The 26,585-nt window shown below is 40.7% G+C and overlaps 1 protein-coding gene across 4 annotated transcripts; it reads right to left on the bottom strand.

Annotated features, from left to right (window-relative positions):
• Positions 1–1,444: 1,444 nt before the first annotated feature.
• Positions 1,445–26,299, bottom strand: mllt1a (MLLT1 super elongation complex subunit a). 4 transcript variants are annotated; one of them, XM_061034166.1, is made up of 12 exons: positions 26,191–26,299; positions 21,516–21,696; positions 19,698–19,780; positions 17,271–17,414; positions 15,658–15,783; positions 14,382–15,029; positions 12,965–13,055; positions 12,726–12,837; positions 11,852–11,951; positions 10,783–10,860; positions 9,402–9,473; positions 1,445–8,846 (listed from the first exon to the last, which is right to left on the bottom strand). In XM_061034166.1, exons 1-12 carry the CDS (start codon positions 26,200–26,202, stop codon positions 8,718–8,720), a joined length of 1,776 nt encoding a protein of 591 aa, XP_060890149.1. In that variant the 5' UTR covers positions 26,203–26,299; the 3' UTR covers positions 1,445–8,717. The 4 variants fall into 4 exon arrangements, with proteins under 4 accessions (XP_060890149.1, XP_060890151.1, XP_060890150.1 ...); XM_061034168.1 differs by having other exon boundaries at positions 10,792–10,860; XM_061034167.1 differs by having other exon boundaries at positions 12,965–13,052.
• Between the last annotated feature and the right edge of the window lie 286 nt (positions 26,300–26,585).

Genomic DNA, 26,585 nt, shown 5'->3' with positions numbered 1-26,585 from the left:
CTTGGGGGGGGGGGACATAATTGCCAGGTAGACGTTTGTCTTGATGCGTGATCAGCATAAAAGCAGATGGTAAACTGTCCTGCAGGTTTGTTACAATGTGAAGAGAAGAGACGCCTCTGGTTTACAACTTTCTGTAAATTAAACAAGATTTCAGCCAAATAAATGTAAAGAAAAGGAGTTTGGTTGTCCAGCGCCCTCTGTCATCTTTTCACGTTCAGGCACACGCCAAAGAACTTGACAACTCTGCTAAATACAATCCCTTAGGTTGAAGTATATTCCGCTGTGTTATCTTCACAATCTAAAATCTTTCTTAAATAAAACTGTTTCATTTGTCGTATTTGTTTTCTGCTGCTTCATGACAGATACCAACAGGAGATAAATTCATGAGCTAAGGCTTTATTATTCATTATCTTCTAAAATATTTTTTTAATTTAAGACTTAATTGTGAAGATCAGGTTTGAAGAGATTCAATATACTTGTTTTTGGTACTTGTTTTAATTTACTTTTGAAAGCTGTCCAAAACCAACCAGACTTTTACTTACAGGGAAATGAGTTACATTTTTTAGATTATGTTTTATTTTCAGGGTTAACTACTTGTGGTTAATATTTTACTGAAATGTTCAAATTTTAATTTGTTCAGAAATGTAAACTCAGTCTACCACGATTCATTGAGTGGATAATATCTGTATGTATATTATGTTATACAGATACACAGAAATATAGTTGAGATTCAAAATAACTTTTATAATCAAAGAATCAGTTGTTCATCATTTGAATCTTTTACTTATCTAACTTTCCAAAGCCCACAGTTATATCCTCGAGACATTTGTTGTCTCTGAAACACAAAACAAACCGCAGATGAAAAACAGCTACTTTTCACGGAAGAGAAGTGGAACCTGTGAATTCTGGACATTTGTGTGCTGTTGGCTTATCAATAAATGGACTAATGGTTACCACATGAATTGTAACATTGATATATTTGCAATACATTTCATTTTCTAGAGACAAAAATGTATTTTTTATGCAAATGAATAACTAGGGAGATAAAGGTAATAGATCTCTTGACCTAAATAGTAAAGATTCATGGTTAAGTATTTCAGCCATGCTACAAAGAAAGGTCAATAAAAGTTCATAATTTAAAATTAAAGTGTTTGAGATCGAGGTCAAACAACAGCCTGAGGTCTCAAACATCTCACACTAGGTTTTTTTTTTTCAGTGCAGCGCTGCAACACATCACAAAAACAATCAAATAAACGCTCCTCTTTTAGTGACATTTCCTCAATAGATGGTCAATGCATCATGAGCATGATTACCCGGCACGCTGCGTGTCCTTTTAACCCCGCAGACTGCATTGACCATCACATGAACCTTACATGAACCCTGCACACACGGCCATGACCGGGTCACACAGCTGTTAATGAACGTACACACACACACACAGGGGTCAACAGTACTTAATGACTTTATTAATAATATGATTTCAAATAAAAAATAACATTAAAATAACATGTTTTGTCCTTGTTAACAACTTGCATCATATGGCCACATGGTGGCATTTTAATGCCAAGTTTTTTATTCTCAAAAATACCAAATTGTTCTGCCGTCCAGTTTATTTGTTCTTCCTGTCATTTGGACCACAAATATGGAACCAGACCCTCACCCCCTTTTACCACCAGTTAAAAAAAAATCAAACTTTTATAAATACAGGCAACCCTGTCCCCCCCGTCACAGACACATTATGACGACCACTGACACAGGAAACATCCCGTCTGCACATGCCCCAGCCCCACCCTCCACTTATTAGCAAGGAACCAAATGCTCTCCGTTTGCCTTTTCTTCATCCTCTAAAGATCCACACAGTAGATATTCTACCTTTGCTGTATTATACACATACTATATATAATATTCTCAGCTGAAATGCTCCACTCCTACAGACCTCCTCAGAGGGGCAAAGTGGGAGCGGTTACTGGTACCATAACGTTCTTTCATTAAAATCCCAAATGTGGCTTTTTTTTTTTTTTTTTTTTTTTTTTTTTTACATTCAACTGTTCCAAATCATAAAACAACCACAGGGCTTTTTGTAGGAGCACCTGCTTCTAATGCTACAACTCTGTTTCAGAGAACACTGAAACACGTTTTATTTACTTAAGTAAAGGGCTCCAAATACTCCAATACCCATGAGCCTTAGCTGCCATTGACAAGGAGAAACAGCCAGTCAGATTGACAATCACATATGTGATTAAAAACAATAATCACTGCAGTTGTTAATAATAAAAAAAAGTGGTGTCAGTGACAGTATTCATCTTTAAAGTGAACTACCAAATTTAGAAGAAACAGATAGATGCAAGCAGCAGATTGAAACATCAGTTTTCTCAACAGCATGTGAAACCATTTGAAAGGAAAGTTTAAATCAGAATGCAGTCAAATGTCTCAGTCATTACTATAAAAAGTTTTTCCACGTGTCATGATGCGTTGCATGAAAGCAGCCACAGGTTTGACATCGCTCAGCTGTAATTCTTTGGCTGTACAATCTGGCATCGATGAATACAGCAGTATGCCTGAGTCGGACAGAATACTCAAAAAGTATCGTTGTCCTTAACAATCTCTGAGCTTATATTTTGTGATGTCCTTGGAATTGGCCCGTCATTGTTTGGGGCCGTCTAAAGAAACCACTGGTTGCTTGAGGAACAACAGATTTTTTTGCAACTGCAGACAATTTACAAACTCTAAACCTTACTTGGATAGAAATGAGCCTTAAAAAGGGAAAATTGACTGAATGTGTCTTGTGGCAATGAGTTCTGAGCTGTAGGATTGTATTATTCATTTCTACTCAAAAATGGAACCAGGAGAGGTTTGAGCAGATTCTAATGTTGGATATGCTCCAGCTGTGAGTCCTGTTAAAGGTAGGCTTTGTCCTTGCAGGCAATAGGCTGGGTGGCTGAAAGGAAGCCCTGAACAGCCATGCATCCATACATACTAATTACTTCATTTTCCATTGATAATTAAGAATCAACATTAAATCAGTGATTGATTTCCAGATGTTTTCTTGAGATCTAGACTTGTTTGTCTTGTGTCTGCAGTGTTGCAAAAGCACAAAACAAACAAACGTAGCATTAGGCTATCTCATTAGCATTAGGCTTAACTTCTCTCATTAGTGTGGTCAATGACAGCAAGGCATGTTGTTGTCAGAAAATGATCCCGTTATCGTGAGGAAAAATCCGCTTTGTTATCTGAGATAACAAGAAAAAAAAAGTCCAGATCTCTAGAAAACAACCAGAAATGACTCATTAAGAGTTTCAAATGTAGTAAATACAGTGAATGGATGCATGTCCTCTTACAGCTTCTTATTTGCTGCACATGCAAGAGAAAGAAAAAGTGCACATATTGGAGAGTTAAACAGAGTGAGGTTGGCCGTCTAACCATGACCCATGTGATGTCGTCTATAAGAAAGCTAAATGGCATTATAACTTCTGGTACCAGATACTGTCCCACTTTGCAACTCCATCGTTTCCTATGATGTGTTTCTTCAGGCTCAAGTTTTCATAACAAAGTAAAAGATGGTGACGATGACCGTTTTTGTTTGTTTGGGTGCAAACGTCTACAGACGAGTAGAAAAGAAACATGGAAATCATAATCGAACACATGAGACAGAAATTAAACAGATGGGTTTCTTCTGGTCCAGTTACTCCTACTGGAAGCAGAGGGTGATATCAGAGTTTAGCTCATCCAGCAAATATTTCCCAACACCTGCTTCTTGGTGTTCAGCTGTCATCAGAATAATGACACACAAAAACATACAGGGGACGCCCCCCCACCCACCCCCCCACCCCATAACGTTTTACGTCTCAACTAGATCCAATGGGGAACGAGTGTTTGTGAATAATAGCGACAAATCATGCCCAAATAAAGACAATTAAATAAGAAACAAACAAACAAACAAAAAATGGTTGGCAAAGAAAAACAAATCAATTGATATTGTATTGCATGTAAATATTGTATAAAATCCTTAAAAATACAGTTTAGGTAACTACTTAAGTACTGAAGTCATCACAGCCAAAAGTGCAGAGGTCCATAAATAAAACATTGACTGTGGGCAGACAGTGGGGCTTCTACTCGAGTCCCCACACAACCTCCCCTCTCACACCACAACAAGGGACTGAATGAGTGCCAGGTCAAACGTCAGAGTTCATGAACTAGGACTTAAAAGTTCCCATACCGGTGCACAGAGAAGAGGACAGGAGGGTTGGTTTTTTAATGTCCCCTGTCGCTGACACAAACTCACTCGCAGATGCACAAATATCTCTCTCTCTCACACGCACACACGCACACGCACACACACACAGAGTTGCAAAGTTCATTCTCAGTAATAATGGCCTGAAGTTGTGTTGACAGAGGCACACCTAGAGAAAATGAGGGTGGGACGGGGGACGGGGGGGGGAGGGGGGGAGAAGTGAGGGCGGGAGAGGGTTACTGCAGGGCACATAAGGCGGCAGGGATCCTGGTTTTTTCATTCTTTTTTAGTTTTGTTTTTGGAGACACGTTCTTCGAGCACAGACGGCATTTACAGTAAGAACAGAAAGGAAGGAGTATGTGGAAGCAGGTCATAGAAAAAGAGAAGTATTAAAGCTATCAGAGCGTCAGAATAAAAACACTGTCGGCAAGTAACAGAGGAGGAGAGGGAGGCAGGGAGGAAATCACTATTGAAAGTTTGTACAACAGTGGGTTGGGTGTGTGTGTGTGTGTGTGTGTGCGTGCGTGCGTGTGTGTATGTGTGTGTGTGTATGTGTGTGTTTGGAGGGGCCACAGGAACTATAACACCAGGGGCCTGAATCAAGGAGCATTTTCACCTCAGTCTGGCTTTCTTTGGGGCTTCTGGTTTACAAAACCTAACACTGGTAATCCTGGAAAAACTGTTCTCACAAAGCTGGATCATGACTCTGTTAACCCGTGATTTACCAGAACGACAACAAATTAATCTTAGATTAAATATGCCTCCAATCACATGAAGAGCGTAGTATTGTAAAACTGTTTGACCCTGAAAATGTTGTCAATGCAGCAGCTAAAGGTAATAATCAAACAGCTCAAAGGGATCAAGACAAGGAGGCAACATATAGTTAATTACAATATTTACATAGATAAAATAAAAGGAGACAATTATATTGAATAACACAATAACAAAATACCAAAGTTATAGGTTATAAGCTAAAGGTGGGTGCTATTCTCAAATTGTCTGGAGATGTCATGACTGACATCTACGGGGAGCACAACATCTCACGGCCAGAGAAGAAGATGTAAAAAGCTGTCAGGTGTCCGTTTGATCAAGCTTACCTATCAAGACACACTGAACATAAACATGGCCAAGAGCAAGAATGCAGTTTAGTTTAAAATAAAAAAAGTGCATTACTTTATTAAACGGTTAACAATAATTACTACTAACTTAAACTTCACATCTGCTTAGCTGTTATTAAAAAAACAAACACACAGGGATTCACTGATTATTTGTCCTTAGTTTTGTGATTATCATTTACAAGCAGAGCTGCGGTATTTATCAAAGTATTAATGAAATCATGAGACAGGCGGTCAGATGCAGAAACTGATTTGTTTGTTTTTTTAAATAAAGATGCAGCGCTGCAGATACGTACTGGTCTGGTCCACTTTGTTCTCCAGACGTGGGAAAACTTGTTTGGTACAAACTAAAGTTGGATTATCATGTTGTTGTTTTTTTTTCAATTATATCATTTGCAGTGCAAATAAAACTTGATATGCAGAGTGATGCTACCTACTTAGTCACATCACATTAAAAAAAACAACTTATTGTAACTTATTTTTTCCTTGACCTGTACTGTACAGCTCTTCAGTTTTTGAAGTGTGGTTCTCGTCTCGTCATGAAGATGTGATGTAATAGTGGTTCCATGCATGTTTTCTCTTCTACCACTGATTTACAGATTTTAATCGTTTCAGTGCAGACTTTTGATCACCATGGCTAACACTTCGTGCAACACGCATTAGAAGCACTGTTTAAGAGTCGGAGATAAAAAAAGGTGCTGAACCGCACTGTTGCACGTTAGGCTCACACAGGGGGTCTGTGTTGCACCTCTCTTCTCCCCACTCATTTCCTGTCACCTCATTACGGTCATCTCTAATAAAGGCATTAACTGACAGTGGGTAACTTGTTTGAAATGTTCACTACAGGACGTTTTATTTCATGTTAACGTGTTCTTTTGTACACGTGTACAAGTGTTGAATCCTCTGAACTGAAATGTTCTCTCCAGCAGGTTTAGTGAATTTGATCCAAGTTATCCAGCTTTGTGAGATCAGTCTTATGGAGATAAAGTTATCCACTTAACCTAAACATCGTGTTTCATGATGCAGGCCCCTGATTAACATGTTTCAAATATTGAAGGAAAGAAAACACCAACGGCATATTGTTCAGCTTATTTGTTTACATGCCCTTTGTTTCTGCTCTTTGAGTGCCTGATAACTTGGTCTGAAACACTCCATCATTACTTCAAATACTTCAAACTGCTTGAAGAGGGGGGACCAAGACCCTATTCAGCATCTGCCTTCTCACAGAGACACACAACACATCTATAGCAACTGTTTCTAGAGCTAATTAATGAGAGGAACTACCACACAGTCACCTGATGCTTTTTTTTTTTTTGTCTTAAACCAAACCTAATCTCAGAAAGCAAGAACAAAACAAGACGACCACAACCCTCAAAATGAGAGGAAATGAATTCAATGTCACTGATAAAATGACAACAGCCTACAAAGACACTAGGAAAGGAGAAGCAAGGATGGAAGCCATTAAGACAATACTGGATATTCAGGCATCCCTATTAACACTTGTTTTGAGGAGGGGGGGTTTCAGTCCGTGTGACCATGGCTAACAGAGCGCACACCCCCCCTCACACTGCAAGTCGCAGAAAAAGGCACTAGAGTGGGGCTGTTGCTAACCGTAGAAAAGTAAAAGCGATATACATTCATAGCTCACAGGTTTTCTTAAACGCAATCTGGGAATAAATACACAAAATGCACTTGTAGAAAAATAAAATGTTAAAAAAAGCGTGGCCCCTATTTTTTTTGTTTCTTATTATTTTTGGATTCTGGGAGACAAGTATGGCTACTTTTTCTCTGCTTTTTGAACCCCCCCACCCTTCCCTTCCCAACCTGCCACTTAGAAGGCATTTCAGGAGTGATCCTCCACTGCTCTGGCCGCGAGCAGTCGAGCCCTTTCATGCACACCAATATGGGAATAAGAAAGGAGGAGGAGGAGGAGGAGGAGGAGGGTGGAGAGAAGAGATGAAGTGAGGGGCCTTCAATGGGAGGGAGGAAGAGGGAGGGAAGGAGGAGGTCAAGGCTCAGCTTTCAGTGCGAGGAAGTAGAGAGACTCAACAGATGACATGTGTTTCCAAATGTACAGACAACAGAGAAACCTCCACCAAGGCACTCTGTGTCTCACAATCAATCAATCAATCAATCACACACACACACACACACACGCACACACACCTCCCAGTGTCTACATGTTCAGTGTAACTTTGGGCCAATAATGTGCATGAATCTAGGTACCACTTTACTTTAATTGTTAACACTTCACATCTAATACATGTTTAACAAGCATTTTAAAATGATTATAAATTAACATAGTTTGTATAATTACAAAAGAGTTTTTTGTTATCTGTTTAATTAACAGGCTCCACTTTGAGGTGCTCTTATGACGAGTTGTAGCCGTTGACATTTAAATGAAAAAACACTTTTATCTGCTTACAGCTACATAGTAAGTGTAAACATATCAGTAATCATTCATCAAAGGTTCTTAACTGATTTAAAATGCTAGCAAGTGGGACAATTAAAGTAAAGTGTCACCTGAAATAAACTATTTGTACTAATATGTGTGCGCGCGTGTGTGTGTGTGTGTGTGTGTGTGTGTGTGTGTGTGTGTGTGTGTGTGTGTGTGTGTGTGAGTGAGTGTGTGCATGTTTGTTGGGGAGCACGGTTTGTGCTCATACTTCATAAACAAAGAGATGTTAGTAGTGGCAAAGGCAACATATCCTCTTAAACTTTAGCAGCGCTACTCACATGCACCAGACGCACACGCGCACACACACACACACACACGCGCGCGCGCGCACACACACACACACACACACACACACTCATGACTTCAGAGTATGTCAGGAGAGAAATGAGCTCCAGCTGACAGCAGGGGGAAGGGAACTGGAGTGTTCTGCCGAGTAAGGACTGTGCGTGTGAAGGATGGAGAGAAAGGGGTGGTGGTGGGGGGAGTGAAATGGTGTGTGTATGGGGGTGGGGGGGACTTTGCAAAGGCAAGAGCAATAAGAGTACAGGGGGGTGAAGGAGGGGGTGTGGGGTGCATTCCTCAGACTCAAAAAAAAGAGATGTGTAGTAAAAATCCTGACAGAGTTCAGCTACTCCTCCGCTCCTCTTCTCCTCCACACCTCCCCCTTTTGTCCCCCAGCCTCACCTGAAGGCGGAGTGTCTTCATGTGTGCTTGTGTTTGTTTGTGTGTTTCGGGTTTGTGTGGTAGTTGTTCCATGGTTCAGTCAGGCCTAGGAGACAGCTGCGACAAATGCTGCAGCTCGTCCCCTCGTAAAAAAAAAAGAAAAAAAAAGGGAGACATGGTGGCGTGTCTACCTCCGCCTCCGCTGCTGTAATCCGCACATCGGCTCCCCCACACCAGGTACCACTTCCTGTCACGTGGCTGTGGCCTCCAGGTAGCTCTGTAGTTTGCGAACAGTGGACTCGTCCAGTGAAAAGAGGTCAAAGTCAAAGGTGGTGTTGGTGACGTTGAAGTGGCCCGTCTCCTCGATCAGGTTTACTATCTGATGGAGCAGAGAGAGAGGAGTGATACATTATTACTATTCAATGTAAAAATGGGCACAGAAATCAGAAATACTAGATTCAATCAGGTGGTGGTGTAGATTGGGAGGATGAAAAGACCAAAGGGATTTGAAAAGGAAGGTTAGTTTTCTATTTTGTATTTTGAACATGAAAAAAAAATAAGATGTTAAAAAAAGATGTGAATAAATAAATGATACAGTTTGGGCAATCAAACTGGTCACAGGTTAAACAAAAATAGATAACCACATGTATTAATGCCTGGAGGGAAATGGTGGAGTTTAAGTTGCTTTTATACAGAATGTAAGCATAAAGGAAATCAAAATCAAAACGTGAAGAATGACAGAATTATACATACAATAAACAACACAATATGTATAAAGACGATGATATGCACCACAACTCGGCAGGAGTGAGAGTGGATCCTGTGACCAGCGGTACGAGGACTGTAGCCTGTGCAGCCTGCACCTGCTTTGAAAACTCAGGTAAACCCCGCCTTGTAAAACATTTAAAGGATGGAAGATAGGCTGAAAACACACCTGCTGAAGGACATTACGCTCCCTTAAAGCCATCAGTCGGCGATGGAGGTCCACCAACTCTTCTGTGTAGGCCTGCCGTGAGGAGATAGGACATGTAGTCACACATTAAAGCAGGAGTTTCTCTATTTTTTTAAATTCATTGTTTGTTGAATTTGAATGTAACGTGATGTTGTCAACAAGTCTTTGATGTCAGTGGGGCCTTTGGTTTATTAAAAGTTAGATAAAAAATGAATCTCAACAATCTCCTTCAAACTGATTCATCTTTAAATGTGAATTTAAATCACAATTTGCAATCACAACCTCACTTTCAGAGCGCTTCTCATTGACGCTTATTGTTGCTAAGTTACTAAAGTTAACTTCTGCTTCTCTCTCTAGTGACTGTTAGTTCTGACTTAGAAAGCTCTGTGTGCTTACTGTTTTGTTTATTTATGTTTAGTTATTTAAGCTCATCTCAAAGAAAACACCAAGTTACCAGTTAAAAGGAATCCTGTCCTGGCATTAGCAGCTGTACCCTCGAAAAGGAAAAGGCAGATTAGTCAGATCTGCCATTGTCGTTGCCAAAGCTAATGTCAGAAGACCCGCCCTTCTTGATTTGATTGTTTTGGTAAGGGAAAAGTGACATTTAAAGAGCGCGGTGGTGTTGCGCCAAAAGTTAAAACTATTTTCAACTGAGAGAGCTGTGAGTGCTGTGACCAGAATCAGCTGACGTTGAGGGAGTTTTTGCACTCTGGGTGCTGATCGCTCAAAATGCTACACTACATTGGTTTAGTTGTTAAAATGGGCCGGCCAGCACAAATATAGCCGTCAATGGGGCGGCAGTAGCTCAGCCCGTAGGGACTTGGGTTGGGTCCCGGTGCGGACCAAATCTGGAAGCTGGTCTGGTAGCTGGAGAGGTGCCAGGGCATTTCCCGAGCACTGCCGAGGTGCCCTTGAGCAAGGCACCGAACCCCCAACTGCTCTGGTGCGCTCTCTGCTTAGCAACTTGTAGCATCCCCACTCTGACATCTCTCCACTAATGCATGTCCATGTCCAGGTCATGTTTGTGCATGCGTGTGATTTGGGCTTATGTGTGTGAGAGGCATGTCCCTATAAAAATAACAGAGTGTACATTTCCCTCAGGAATTAATAAAGGATATCAAAATAAAAAAAACAATAGACACAGGGAATATATCAGCTCAGCAGAGTTTTACCACTACATGAATCATCTGCTCACGAAAAGGAAAATAGAGATTTCATAGGGTAGAGTCTGTCTGCATATCTGTTCCAATTCACTGACCTTCACGCCATCTTGAACTCATCAATGCACTTGTTGAACGATGATGAAGTCCTGCGTGTGAGTGTATGTGTGTGAAAGAGTGGAAATAAAAAAAGTTTGATTTACCCTTCCTACCTTGTCGTATCCCTTCTTCAACACCTTATCTGAGCGGAAAGAGGAATCAGGACTCTTTCTGCCTGAAACCTTCAGAAAGAGATCAGAAAGACCGAGAGAGAGAGAGAGAGAGAGAGGGAGAGAAAGAGAGGGAAACACAGAGAGACACAGAGAGAGAGAGAGAGAGAGAGGGAAACACAGAGAGAGACATAGAGAGAGAGAGAGAGAGAGGGAAACACAGAGAGAGACATAGAGAGAGAGAGAGAAAGTGGAAAAAAGGGGAGAAAACAAAGAGAGCGGATGCAAAGTAGAGAGATAGAGTGACAGGACTATCAGACTATTTTGGACAATAATGACAGTCAATTTCACTTTTTTCATTCTTTTGGATTGTGATGACTTTTGGTAAAGTAAGAAACAGAGCAATTTGATAAAAAACATTGATGAAGGCACTCTGTGTGACAGTCTCATTTTACAGCAATAAAAATAAATGGAATGGGACAAAAACTTCCCATCATCTGCAGATGAAAATGAATGGAATGAGTAGGAAAATCATGTTTTGCTTTATCTGTTATCACAAAGCCACAAAACGTTTAAGGTTACTCGTGATTCTCACCCTAAGTAATTACAGCTGAAACTTAAATTGCACCCTGCTGTTGTTGTGTAAGTAACAGATTACATTTCTGTTTGCTGAATGTGTTAATGGTTTTTGTCTGGTGGGCAACCTGGGCATTAAAAAAACATCATGTTCTGAAATCAACAATAAGCTACCTCTGTTTACAGCTAACTCTTGCTTTACACTGTTCTTTATAAATAGTGTTTAGTTTGACTCAGACTCTGGATTCTCCAAAATAGAAAACCTCAAAATCTTTAGTTATTATTTCCTTACAAAACCACAGAGACACACACACTACACTGTAATGCTCACACGTCTGTTAGCCATTAAGCAAACTCAGGAACACTTTGATATTATCAGGAATAAGTAAGAGAATGAGTTCAATCTGTAAAAAGTTCAATGTGTGATTAAAGCTCTTGTTGGTTCATCAATGACAGCAGGTTGTGAAACGAGGTCAGTGTGACTCACTTTGTTGTTGGAGGAGTTGTGTTTCTGAGGGGGAGGGGCCAGGCCTCGACTGGGGCTGTGTGAGCCGTCGCTGCTGTCACTCTCGCTGTCCAGGCTGAGTCTGCGGGGATACAGGGCAATGTCAGAGGTCAAACATATACATCCAGACTGACAGACAGAACACAGTGTCGTAGCACTTTAGAGTTGTACTTGGATCTGTGAATGTGTCTGTAATCATAGTCATCAATTGTTGCTTATATAGGGTTAGTAGTAGTCAATTAAATATGCTCTTTCAGTTTACCAAGAGATGCACAAAAAAATAAAAAATCGAACTAGTTAAACATATTGAGAACAAACAAATATGCTTCCCTGTCTGTTAGGCCGTGTGAGGTGAGTCTAATAAAAGGCAAACTGTGTCAGCCTGTATATTATCAACGTTGAGTCATATCATACTGCGATAAGAGACAGCTGAACTGTAGAGATATGATTTTCTGTAAAAAAGAAACTTGGTAACTCTGTCTAGTTGTTGTAGTTACATCCATGTCCATAACGACTCAGAGTATATGTGGTGGATTTGCAGGAATATCAAGCATGAAAATTCAATCAGCCTGTATTCTCACTCTCTAAGAAGCCATCAAGTCTAAAGCTACAAGTGTTAAAAAAAATAAATAAAGGCTGACAGGTTTGTCTTATTTACAACAGCTACTGTTAATAACCTGTCTGGGGTTAAAAAGTCATTCTGTTGTTGTTAATGGTAATAAGTTGTTCATTAGTGGATTCTGGGTAAGGGGCTCTGCAGAAGTGATTTTCTGCAGCTGAATGTACTCTGCTGGTCTCACAGAGCGATCCAGGACCAGTTGATCAAAGATCTAAAGAGGTCTGTAGTGAAACTGACCGAGAGTCGCGGTTAGGAGGGTTGGTCTTAACGGGGGTCTCTTCCTCCGAACTGCTGTCGTCATCGTCTGACTCTTCGGACTGGATCTCCTCCACCATGGACCGAAGGGGACCTGGGAGAGGACAGAGACAGACAATCTTTATAAAACTGACCTTCATCATATGAGTCCAGCAAACATGTAACCTGTCCCAATTTAACGAGGTGTATGGTCAAATAAAAACCATGAAGGGTCTCTCTACCTTGTCCTTGTTTCTGTCCTGGCTCAAAGTCTGAATCTGAACTGGAGTCTGAGCTCGAACTGGAGTTGGAAGGACTGGAAGGGGCCGACTGCTGCAAAAATAAAAACATGGAGAAAAAGAAATGAAAAAAAAAAAAAGAGGTCTGTGCTTCAAGAGAATATAAAGGTAAAGGGATAGAGTTCAGATATAGATTTGGAATAAATAATGAGACCTTTTTTTAAGGAAAAGTGCTGTAACTGAGCACAGCCGTCATCATGTCTCTGTTTTGATTCTGTGTCTGCTTTATATTGGTTTTCAAGTCTGTGAAATGACTGTCTTGCCTCTGTACTTTTGAAGACAGCACAGAAGGGGGAACACTTTGTCCCCCATTACGCCTCCATGACATTTGATTTCACAGGGGCATAAATATCCTGGCTTGAAACGACATGCATCTCTACAAATGCAGCTATAAAACCAATTAAATAAGCATACAATTGAGAAAAAACAGTATGACATTTGACCCAACATCGATCCATCACGAGCGTAGCACTCAAGTTACAGGTCACTTTACCAGAAAGACTTTCACAGCATATCATTTGCTCATTTTTTTTATCTTTTATTTAAAGCAAAAATATGTAAACACTGCCAAGTTTCGGGTTTCTTGTCAGTAAAAACTGAACTTCAAATGTGCTTTTTATCATCTTGAATCAAAGTAAATGTATAAATTGAATATTGTAGATGTTACACTGGGCATGAGGACAATGTAACAGTAAGTTTTTATGACCAAACAATTCATGTGCTGGCTAAAATAAAAGGCAAGATTGTGTTGTTACAAAAGGCTCAAGTTTCTAAGGGCACACTCACACTAGTCAACCCATACCGTGTCCAAGCACGTTTGACCCCCAAAGTCCAGTTCATTTGACTAGTGCGAGTGCTGCTATGTACTTAAGCACAGTACACCTCTTTGGCCCTGGCACGGATGGAAGAGGTGTGCTTCGGCACGGTACAATAGCTCATGCACGAGCTCAAGCACGTGCCTAATGTGAGTGTGCCCCAAGTGGTTTAAATTAGCAGCATTTAACTTGAGCAGCCAACAGTTTGACCTCTACTTTTTCAGAAGTTTGTGGCAAGTAAAAGCAGCACATCTCATTTATTCCAGCATCTTAACAGAGGCCTGCAGCTGGGTTAGAGAAGTTAGCGGTAAAGAACATTGTCAGTTTGAAAACATTTATTAACAAGCAACTAACAATGGTGGCTTCAAACCGTCTGAAGTCATTTAATGGATGTTTGTTTTAAGTCAAAATCAGAGATGATATTTTTAGTTACTATAACTGAGCCATTCAGTATGATATTTTAAAATAATTTCAAAACGCATCTTTTTTTATTCTAATGAAGTCTGACATGTTTAAACAGATATAATACTTTGAAGCCAGCATACCTCCGACTTTGAAGATGCTTCATCTTCTGAATTCGACTCTTCAGACACTGGAAGTTTCTTGGGTTCCTTCGGCTCCTGCGTGTCGTTTTTACCTTTGGCCCAGCGCCCTTTGTCCTTGGAGGGTTTCCTCTCGGTGTACGGCTGGTTGACTGATGTCGACGAGGAGACACGAGGAGAAGATCCTGTGAAGGGTCCGGTGCTCGGCCCCTTCGGGCCATCTGAGCTGGCCTTCTTCTGCTTCTTTGCGCTGGGTTTGGGAGACTCCACGGTGGAGGGTCGTTTCCCTGGAGCTTTGGACTCTGCAGTCCCTGCAGTCCCTCCTCCCCCTCCTCCCCCGCCACTCCCTGCCCCCCCTCCTTTAGGGGACATGCCCTCCATCTTTGACTCCTTCAGGGTGAGTTTAGGCTCCTTGAAGGCAGCCTTGGGTAGGACCTTAACCTCATCCTTCACTTTGATCTCTGACGGCTTCTTTGACGAAGAGGAGGAAGAAGGATCACGCCCACTCTTGCTGCTTCCGTCTCTGTCGTTGTCTCCTTTCGACGTGGCTTTGCTTTCAGAGTCTTTTCGGGGACGTTCACGGTGTTCCTTGGTCAGCTTGTGAGGTTTGGGTCCTTTGCTGCTGCCACCACTTCCTTCTTTGCTGGGTTCCTGTATAGAAAAACATCTGTCATCAACAATCTCCCCTGTTAGAACTCAAGTCCTCGTAGAAGGATACAGGAGTTTTCTCGTCAGGACTGTAATCACATTATTTATCACATTTTTATTTGGCTGAATGCAAAAGTGAGTTTTATAACATGTTAAAGTTCTGCTGGTCAAATGTTTATCCGGCTAACTATTTTAGCGTGTTTTTCTTACAAATATTGGGTAATTATAACTTAAAGGTAATCAGAGTATGATAGTTATAGTAGCTCTCAAGCACAATATAGAAGGAAATGTAGAAATAAGAAATTAAAAAGTAGGGGTATAACTTTTCCCACTGTTTTGTACTGATATGATCCTTATTTTGGCAGATAAGCTCCCTCAGTGGCTCTGCATTCATGTAAACAGATGCTGATAAACAGCTGGCAGTCATTAGAAGCCTGAGTCAGCCTGTCCTGGAGATCGGTTTCATGATTTTGTTAAAGGCTAACACGGCTCAATGTGACATTAAAAAAATTCAACAAATCTTCAGAAAAATGTCAATAAAAAAAAGTCTGAAATGATCAACGTCATTGTTACACTTTCTGGTTGAAATCGATGATCAAGCTCACAGTTACAAATAAGGAATCAAACCAACCTTCGACACATGGGAGGTCTTGGTTTTCTTGGGGTCTGAGAAGGCAGAGAGGGGGATGGTAGGGAGCATCGGGTAGTCCGGACTGGGCCTCGACACGGCTTCAGCTCCCTCTGGAACCACCAATACCTACAATTCAAGACGAGAAGAGACACATTAGTTTTTTCTGTGTGGACATTTATAGCCACACTGTGATATCTAAAATCCCAAATACAGCAAAGGAAATGTATTTATCTTGGCTGAAAACAGGCTCACTATTGAGTTGTTTTTTCCTAAGACAATGTTCAGTGACTCATGGTTGGATCATTTCCATAGTTTGACTGGTCATTCAACAGGTATGGTTGATTCATCAGCACAAAAAAGGACCAACAACTGCAGTGGAAAATACAAATTAGGGAGAGGCACTTATTTCAACTCTGAAGTGACATTTCTGTGAGAAACAGCTAAATGTGTTTCTAAGAAAACAGAGTAAATGCTGAATCCTTTTTTGTTGAGGACCAAACTGTGGATGCTCCACGTGTTATACTAGATGTGTTAAACTTAGTCTAGTCAAGAATATGTTATCATATCAATCATGTCATAAAACTACTTGTGTCCCTGTGTCCACCTTGGGTTTTTTCTGAGCGCCAGCGTCTTTTTTTCAAATTTTTTTTAATGAGTTGAGAGCGTTTGAAGCAGTAGGCCTGGAGAAAAAGCGCATCGCCAAGCATCTTTTTTTCCCAGAGCCTTTTTTTGTGAGGCCGCTCTGAGCGCTCAAGTTGGAAATCTTTCAACTTTTCAGAAAGAGACAGACTGTTGTCATAGAGACAGGACTGATGTGTAGCACTTTCAACACTAGGTGGACACGAGGCTCTACTCATTGTCTTTAAAGGACAATGGGAACAAATACTGGAAAATTGGGATCGCGCCAATTATTGAGTCTTTTAACTGATTGTCTTCCTGTGCGTGCATTATGTCCTGGGCTTGTTTTCATTGTTTGTGCTGTAATGTCGTAGACCTAATTCGTCCTACATTCATATAAGAATAAAAATAAAACATTTATTTGATCTGTATGGTTCTGAAAAGATTCTTAATAAGTTATTTCTTGTTTTAAAATGTGTGTCTACTATATATAAAACAGATCGGGTTAATTGGTCAGGTGGTATGATTGAGTGCTAACAGGTCACGGGTCAACAGGAAATGGTGGCATAAGTGGAGGGAACATAGGGTTCTTACTGTAACGAATCTGTAAACAAACGACAATAAACATTTATAATCTTGGCAACAAGAATTCATCATATCCTCATCATGCTTTGGCCTGTTTCATATGTTTCAATAAATGGGAACTTACGCATCAAGACCTTTCCATACACCTAATCAAGTGACTCAAAGTACGATTAGAAATGTGGACATTGGGTAGTCACTACACATGTTATTGTTTCTTATAGAAAGCAAAAAGTAATAACTGTTTATCTGAAAAAGAAACATCGAAGACCTTCCCCTTTTTCAGAAATGTAGTTTAAAACTCCATGTGGCAGTTTCAGCTAGCAAACTATTGTTGACTATAGACTACAGTCACTTATTTAGCCAACAGTACAGTCAACCTGGAGAGCAGCCAATGTGTCAGTCTGCCTCACCCCTCCAGCCTTGATCAGCTTTCTCCTGAATTCTTTGGTGGGGTTGTTGAAGGTGAGCTTTTCACAGCGTAGGTGGTTGACGGGTGGATTGCCCTCCAAGTTAAGGAATAGGTCGTAGTTGAAACACACCTTTTTTGGCTCCTCCTGAAGAGACACAATGGGATAAAAACAGTTTTAACTCTCTTTAAAATGAACAGCATGTGCAAAACAAACCATAGTGTATGTCTTTCTGCCCTGCGTACTCTCCATTCGACACCTGCATATTTCACAACAAAAGATAAAAGCTGAATGAATGAACCATCACCCTGGAAGTCAATAAAACATACAGACATAGCCGGAGCCGGTAAGATAAGAAAACATTCCTGAGAGAAGCTGAAGTGATGTGGACAATTACATTCAAGGAAAAGGCATCAGGACGCTTTTGGGGGGGGTTTATAATCAAATGTCTTCCTGTAAATGCGGATGAATAAATGGCTGCTGATATTTACACTCCTCTTGCTTGCCTTTTTAAGTATTTGCTTCATCTCCTTGACAGATGTGCCTATTGTGTAGAACCTAATTGCACATAAGAGGAGGAGGTAACATTTTTGGGTGCAGTCCAGAGGGGTTCATTTCATGAAGAACTGCGAGAGATGGTGCTACGCTAATGTGCACATATGTCTTAAGCACTGTGGCTGTGTATCTTGTAATGAGAGTTAAGTGGTTCTTTCTTTCATTATTCATTTAAAAGGCTCAGGGAGACTTGAAGGTGCCAGTGTAAAAGTGTGTGCTTGTTTTGTTTTTTGAAACAGTGCCTTATTAAAGTCATGTTTCAACACAAAATCATGAATTTGGATTGACTGACTGGATTCATAAACACTGAATAACTTAACACTGTAACATATTAACAATATATATACACTTGGGTTGCAGATGCCCCATGTACAGAGGCTGCAGTCCTCATCACACTGCAGTCAGGTTTGATACAAAATAAACTATGTGAATGGTTATTTTAGCTGTCAATGTAGAAATGTTTATGTTGACAAACTCACTAATGGCCGTTTGAAATGTGCCCTTTCTCCTTAGCTTGTTTTTCACAATGAAGGCTCAAGTTGAATAACCACAACTTCGATACCTTTTTTGCCGTGTAAAGATCCAAACCAGACCTTGCAATGAAAACCCTCAACCTCTACAAGTTTTCTGTTCAGATCAACTGTCAGAACTCAGTCAGTTTTTCCCCTTTGACCTTGCTAATGCCTCAAGACTTATTGCCTACATCTATTTTGTCCTCTTAAAGGCTCAGTATTTTAAGACATCTAATTTCATCCTCTTGATGGTGAATCCATCACATTGCAGCTCTGAGACATTTTCTTGTTATTTACTTACAGACGAAAGTAACAAGGAGACAACTTCACACAATACTAATACAAAAATGTGCATGAATTGTTACTCCCTCGAATGTGGGCAAGACAAAAATTAGTTTCCAGCAACAGGAAACTCTGGGCTGCTTCATTTTTCTGTTGTTGAGACATCAATCTCACCTTGTTCTAAGGTCGTCATGATAGCAGAATTTTGAAAACGTGTTAACGACAAACGACACTGATACCTGTTTGGATACCACGGCAACAAAAATTGAAGTCCTGGGCAGCCAAAATTCAAATCAACAAACCTGTACATAGTGCCGGTACAGAAAAGTCAATGAGCACATACAGACTCATTTTAAATACTGGGTATATCATTCAGTCTCAGATATCACTCATAATCCAGAAGAAGTGTGTGTGTGACGATGTCTGTAACAGCACAGACTCTGCCTTCTGCCTGTGTTTTCAGGGGGTTTTATATCAGGTTGCTGTGTTTAAAACATTTTGGCTGTTAATCATGTTGCAGTCGAGAGGAGCCCAGACAAAAACACTACGCAGGTCAGGTGATTGAAACGCAGCAACCAGGTGACATCGCTGTATCTCCACATGAGACGCTAATGTAACTTGTCTAACTGTATGAATGAAAACAGTCTGCCTCATGGGGGCTGCATGAGAGGGCTGACAAAGGGCAGAGCGGAGACACACACAGCGGACAGGATGAGGCGTGACTGCATGTAAACAAAATCCATCACCTCACTGCAGGATTTTGAGGAGGTACGGAGGTTTTTATAGGTTCTTAAGAGTGTGAACGCTGAGACATAATCAGAAAATAACATCTTATATCTCTGTGAAAGCCTTTTTTCCCCTTTGCGGCCCTTACCTTCTCCACTTCCTCCCTATGTCGCTCTACCACCATCGCTCTCTCTCTTGCTCACAGTAGCTTCGGTTGATAACATGAGTGTAGAGCTGTTATTTTCCCTAAAGCTTTGGTTTATGACATACTTTCCATGTAAATAAAATAGATTGTAAGATTTTAAAGGACAAGGCATCAAAAAGTATTTAAGTATTGAAAATGTGACACCCTTACCTTGTTCTTGAAGTAAACCTCAATAGGCATGAGGAAGCCTGCGTAGCCCGACTCCTCCACTTTGTATGGAGGCTCCTTGCACACTACAGACAAAGACAAAGACTCACATTACTCTTATCAGCAGAATGACTTATGGAAATAATTATCAAATTAACAGGGTAAACAAATCTATTTACTTAATTGAATGAAAACACATTTTTTAGTCTCCCTCAAAATAAGATAAAAAAAAACAAATGTTACATCATTTGACAAATGTCATAAAGTCTAAATCTAAAATCTCAGCTAAAGCTGATATTCTACAATTCACTTAGCAGACACTTTTGTCCAAAGCGACGTTCATCTGAGAGTCAGAACAACACAAGCAAGGATGTAGAGAAGAGGAAACAACGTCAGTAAGTGCCAACCAACAGCTTAGGACACAGCACAGGGGGAAGACAGGCAGTGCATGGCGCTAATGCAATGTACAGAAAAGTTGTTTTTTTAAATCCTCATCAACATCATTATCATCATGAACATTCTAATCAACATCAGATGTCCGTCTGCTACGAAACATCTGACACTCTAAATCCATACTCAACTGGTATATGACACAGAAGTATTTAATATTTCTTCACTGAGAATGACATAAAAAAGGAAACTGACAGAAACTTTAGTAGTTAAAACAGGTTTCACACAGATTTTGAACGCATTTCAAATTTAATTACTGACAGTTTTTTTTTATGCAGCTGTTTCAATATGAAGAGAAAAACAGGGAGTCCTTCTTAAAACAAGGGAATTATAACACTAGTGCCCTGCATTTTAGACAGTTTCTTCATGCCCTACCTTTGCTTTGACCTCTGTGAGTGATACTATTTACAACTTAAAGAACTTTAAGAACATTATTGCACGTGATAGAGACTCTTATAATGCACTGATGAGACAACAGCTGCATAATACCTCAAAAAGAAACACAAAAAATTTATTCTTAGGGCACGGTCACACTGGCCATCTGTACCGTGCCGTACTCGAGCACGATTGGCCCCCCGCTGCACCATTCCCACACTGGCCGGCACGGGTCGCGGTCACGCTACACAGGAATATCCGTGCTTAAGCACGATTACCTCTTGTACATAATGTCGTAATACAACGCATGCGTGCTGTATGTTATTATGAAGCGTGCTCAGTTGACAAACAGGCGGACTTGAGAGAGAGAGAGAGAGAGAGAGAGAGAGAGAGAGAGAGAGAGAGAGAGAGAGAGAGAGAAAAAGGGACGCGCAGTCGAGTCCGCGTCTGCACATCGGAGAACAACATAGAGAGCATGACAGCTACTTTACTGACTTTGCGGGTTAATTTAAGCCATTTTTACCAGACACAGCCATAAATAAATGAATAAAATAGACGCGCGGCCAAGTCTGCGGCCGCACATCGGAGAACAACACAGAGAACATGACAGTTACTTTGTGGCTTATATTGTGTCATTTTAGTCAGATACAGACTTGTGCATGAAGTGAACTGCGGCGAAGCACACCTCTCTGAAGTGTGCCAAAGCCAAGGAAGTGTACCGTGCCTGAGCACGGCACGGAGCGGTCACACTGGCCAAACGAACTGGACTTTAGGGTTGAAGCGTGCTTGGGCACGGTACGGATGGCCAGTGTGACCGCGCCCTTAAGCACTTAGACTAGTATCTCCCAAAATGTCTAAATCAGAACTGTTCTTTCAACACCTTAAACACATGTACTCAAACACAGTGTAGGTCTTCAGCTATGCAATCTGGTCTTGCATTACAGAGAATAAGAGATGATGCGTTTGTGTTCAGCTGTTGACACTTCTTTATTTTACCTCTTTTGGGTTTGGGGAAGCTGTCGTGCAGGCGGAAGACGACCTTCTCTACAAAGTGCTGGATGTCGCCGGTCTCTGGCCCTCGGACAAACACCATCCAGTCGTGGGTGAAGCCTTCTGAAGTTACTTTCTTTCTAAGCTGGGCTCTGTGGCCCAACTCCAGCTTCACTTGCACCGTGCACTGCAAAGATGAGAATAGAAACAAAAGAGTCAAATACTGTTAAGTAATAAACATGGCACTGTGGATCTAGAAGAATATACACAAGTAAAAGAAAAGTGTAGGAAGTGATCTACCAGGAATGAAGGAGAAGCAACAGATTTCATACAACTGTGTCGAGGCCTTGAGATTGTTTTCATTCTCTGTTGAATTATTTAAATCATGATATAAGATTAACATGCAAAATGAATGCTTTTTTCTCTTCTCACATATAACCTGTTTAAGGTACCACATATTGTGACACATTCTCATACTTTGATATTGAAAATCAAACTAGACTGACTCTAAACGAGGACTCAATGTAAGCATTCTGTGGGAGAAAGTTCTGCTTGTTTACATAAAACAATATTTCTTATTTGCTGCCATAAATTCAGATTTTTGTGATGTGTTCATCACTAATGCTCATATCCCAAATATGAATTAGTGATTAATGGCAAAGCAATTAATTAATTAAAAGATAATACATCTTCAACAAAAGTGACTTAAACATATTGAAAACAAAAGAATCTTGGCACATAAAATAAGACTTTAGGCTGGTAATAATATGAAATCAGGGCAATTATTATTTTGTTTTTCTTATTGACACACTGAACAAAACCCTTTGTTTTGAGTATTATTTGGAGTTTATACTGAGGAGGGGTGGACTCACACATTTGGCCTGGACATACACAAAACTTGACCAGTGTTGGGATGCTCCCTGGTGCAATGGGAGTGATTATATCTGACTGAGGCAACAGATTTCAAAGGTTCGACCAGAAGAGGGGCACATTCTTGGGCCACCTCTGTCTGCCAAGAACAATTACAACAACAGGACGAGCGAGTGAGACAGTGATGGTGGAGATTGGCAAAGCAAGTGAAGAGGCTATGGAGATTGAGGGCAGTGGATGGTGGGTGTTGGTGATGATGGGGGGGGGCGAAAGGCACTTCATGTCCAGGGGTCGACTGAAGAATGTGGGGATTTTGGCCCCGCCAGAGAGCAGCTCGTGAGTGGGGACTGAGTGGGGGGATTAGAGGGGACAGGATTGAGATGAGCTAGTCTGGCACCCTCTCACTCACACACACACACAAACACAAAGATACACACAGTTGCCCTGCCTGGCATTCTGCCCGGTCAGTCTGTGGCGGTAATGCCCTAAAACTCCACACCCCAACACACTGAGGAACGTAGAGTCCCCAAAGTCTTCAACAAACACCCAACAACAACAACAGAAAATCTACTGAATCAAGAATATGATTTTGATTTTTATCTTTAAACACACTAAGTATTTGATCTTAATACGAGAGCTTCAAAAACGTGTTATTGCAATGTTTTTATATTGTTATGGTAAAAAAAAAAAAAGTATGAGGTTTTTTATCTTTATAGTTTCTACATAAAGATTTGATTAGATATTGGATGTTACAGCGACTGTGATCAAAACAAATGCTGACACCACTCTTCTAATTGTATTTGGATGGCGGTTTGTTCTTCACACCAATATAAATTTTAAGTAAAATGAATCGTTTCAAACAAAGCCATGTATTGAATACTAACCCCTGTATATTAACACAAACAAAGCTGCCCCGTTCTTGCCAATACACTGCTCTAAAAAGGGAGAGCTGGGAGCTTTCGTACCCTGGTCTTCCATTCTTGTACTAAGTAACTCTACTCCACCTAAGTTAAAGTAGTTCCTTTATTTTGCCACGTGAATGTGTAAATTTTCTAAACATGATTTTTACAATACTAGATTTTGAAACTTTGATGTGTAAAATTCAGACTATATTGGTACCTTTTTTCGATACCATGGCAACACAAAGCCAACACACCCAATACTCATTTAAATAATAGAGATCGTATCATGTGCTACTAAAAAATATCAAAGAGTCAAACGTTATGACAACCTCAGTCTACATATAAATCTATGTCTGCATCTGCGGTGGGGCTTCATGTTCTCAAAGATTTTGTGCAACCTGGAGGACTTGTTCCTATTTGATTTCAGCACAAAATCAAATATTGGGCATCAATACTCCACAGACAAATTTCCATTATTTTTCACATAAGTAGTCAGTAAATAAATAAATCTCTGAGACTATCTGAAGATGAGTCAATGATTGATTTAATCACAACATAAAGCTAAGTTGATGGGTTGTTTGTTTTTCCATCAGTGAAGCTTTACATTATCTTGACGCTTGATCATTTTGTCTGTGGGAGGCGGAAAATTCAAATTAGAATTTCCAGGTGCCCAAAAAGATGTCTTTATATGTTTGATGATGAAAAGATGTTTGGCTGGCGAAAATAAACAGAACCACATTGAAATGGACACAAACTGTGTCAAACAGCCCGGACAAATGAGGCACCAGGGACATTTATATAAAAGAACAAAAGTTCATTCATATTCTCAACGCTACAAAAAGCAGATGGACTTGCAGCGACATATTTATTTAGCAATCTGCTAACACGGATACAAATCCAGACAACACAAAGTCACTCAAATTGAGATGGTGCATGCACTTCTTTTTCATACACAGAGCTCCAATTGAGGGGAAATACACATTTTGGCAGACACGCTGGCTCCCACACAAAAACAATGAACTCCCAGCTGACATGTAAATAACACCCCTCATGACCAACTTTCATCAAATAAACAACCAATGAAAAGTCAGAAACTTTGCTCGGGAGGATACACACACACTACAGCAGCTGTTTGATGAAACTACAGGTTTCAGCGAATGCCTTCATTACTTTTAAGCAGACGACAGAAAAGAGCTGAAACACTTGCTCGTATCGGAAAATAGTCAATCCTGTGGAACAGCATCAGAGGCACAAATAGCTGCAGCACTCAAGAAAAAAAACAAGAGTATTGGAAACAAGGTGTGTTTGTAAGGAAAGCTGCATGACCACTCATCCTGGCATCCTGAATGCAACGTAAATACGTGCAGATCTTATGACTAAAACAAAGCAAAGATCTCATTATTCACACACAAAGTCAAAACCAGCCTACAGCACAAATTTAAACCAACACCTCTCCACAACAGTTTTAACGAGAATCCATCAGGAACAGCTACAAGTTATCAATTTTACATCCACTTTTAAAATCATCACATTGTTGATTTATTTAGTTTTTCTTTTTCTGTCAATTTATGGAACAAACTACTTTGTTCATAAATCAAGAAAGTAATCAAACATTAATCAGCAACACAAACAATCGTAACCTGCAGCCCTGAACTGAACATTATTAGTTTCAGCAACATGTCAAGACAAACTGGCAACTAAGCATTTGATTATAAAGATCAAAAAATTCAATGCAGCTCTTTTGCACGCTACATAGTTAACATTCATGACAGGGGTACAGTTTTGGACTACCTCACTACCATTGGGTTGAGGGGCTGAAGACTTCTTCTGGATGAACACTCACAGATCTAGTTAAACTTCAAAGGGGCCAGCACTGAATGGGGACTAGCTCCAAGAAAGTGGCTGAGCCACTTTTTGTGGGTGTGTGTGGCCTAACCATCTGAAATATAGTCCCGAATAGCCTCAGGCATTTAAAGAGTAACCCACTTTGAAGCTATATCTCCCCTACATTTAGCAGAGATGTAATTTGGTTTACCACTTTTCTGTTCTCTGCAAAATAAATGATCCTGATGGCATAAATCTTAACTGAGCAAATTCATGCATTGAAGCGAATTGAATGATTAAAGACCTGATTTTGTAGGGGAAAATAGTTTACAAACCAGTCCTTACAACTATGTTTAATATTCTGAGTTCTTTGGTTTTTAATGACCAGCCAAGGCATGGTTGGTCATCATGACTGGATTCAAGTTCAACGTTTTCTACACACAATTTAGACCTTATTCATGAATATTGTGGGCATTAAACATTTAACAAGAGAGTTGGCAAAATAATGCAAAGATATTTTCACAACTCGTACGGTCTCTGCTGGTATAATTGGCCGTGCATGTGAGGGTTTCAGGCCGCTGGCAGTGGAGACACCACCCCTCCTCTGCTGCCCAACCTGGAGAGGACAAATCTTTTCCCCGGCGCCTTGTAGCGGCTCCTTAGCCTTTAGCCCACGGCCGACACTCTCCTGGTAGGTACACTAGCTTAGCTTAGCTATACAAAACCCGCGATTCTAAATCATCTTCTTGTTGTTTGACAGTGTGCATTTGCGTTTTTGACAGAGCAGAACAGAATAAACACAAGGTGTAAATCTCTTTGTGTGCCCCGTTGTTGCTGTAGCTATGCAGCGGTGCTGAATGGTGTACAGACTGGAGCTAGCTAGCGGTAAATACCGATGTATGAGTGCCCCAGCTAGCATAGCTCCAGAGCCAAACAACTACGAGTTCATTAGCAGCAGGAGCATTTTTTTTCTTCTTCTGGCTAGCAGAACAGAGGATTCATTCCTGCCCTGCCAGCGCAAAGCCTGCTGGCACTTTCTCTGTGAAAAGTTCAGACTCCGCAAGGAGACACAAAAGCCACTGTACCTGGTTCTCCATGTTTCTCTGGCCTCAGTGATTGTTGTATTTATTTACAGCGGCGTTTGTGGAGCGTCTACCCAGCCTCTGCTCCTCATTGTGTGTCAATCCAGCCCAGAAGCGGAAGGCAGACGGCTCCCCTCCCCTTCCAGACGACTGCTGGCAGGCAACCAAAACAGAAAGCTCTCTCAGCCAATCAGGAAGCCGGAAATTTAAGCACTCTTGAAAGTAGCCTATCATAACGCGTGAGAGGCGGGACATCCACTGAGCTGCAAATACAATTAAAGCATTTTCTGGGGGTTTTCTCGAGTGACAGCGAGCTTGTCCCAATGGCCTACAGCTCTGTTTCAATTGTAAAATGCACATGATGCTAATTGATTAATCGGGGCTCAATTGTTTAGGTT

The sequence above is a fragment of the Labrus mixtus genome, chromosome 3, assembly GCF_963584025.1.
Source record: "Labrus mixtus chromosome 3, fLabMix1.1, whole genome shotgun sequence".
Lineage (NCBI taxonomy): Eukaryota > Metazoa > Chordata > Actinopteri > Labriformes > Labridae > Labrus > Labrus mixtus.
This window is presented reverse-complemented; position numbering and strand designations above follow the sequence as displayed.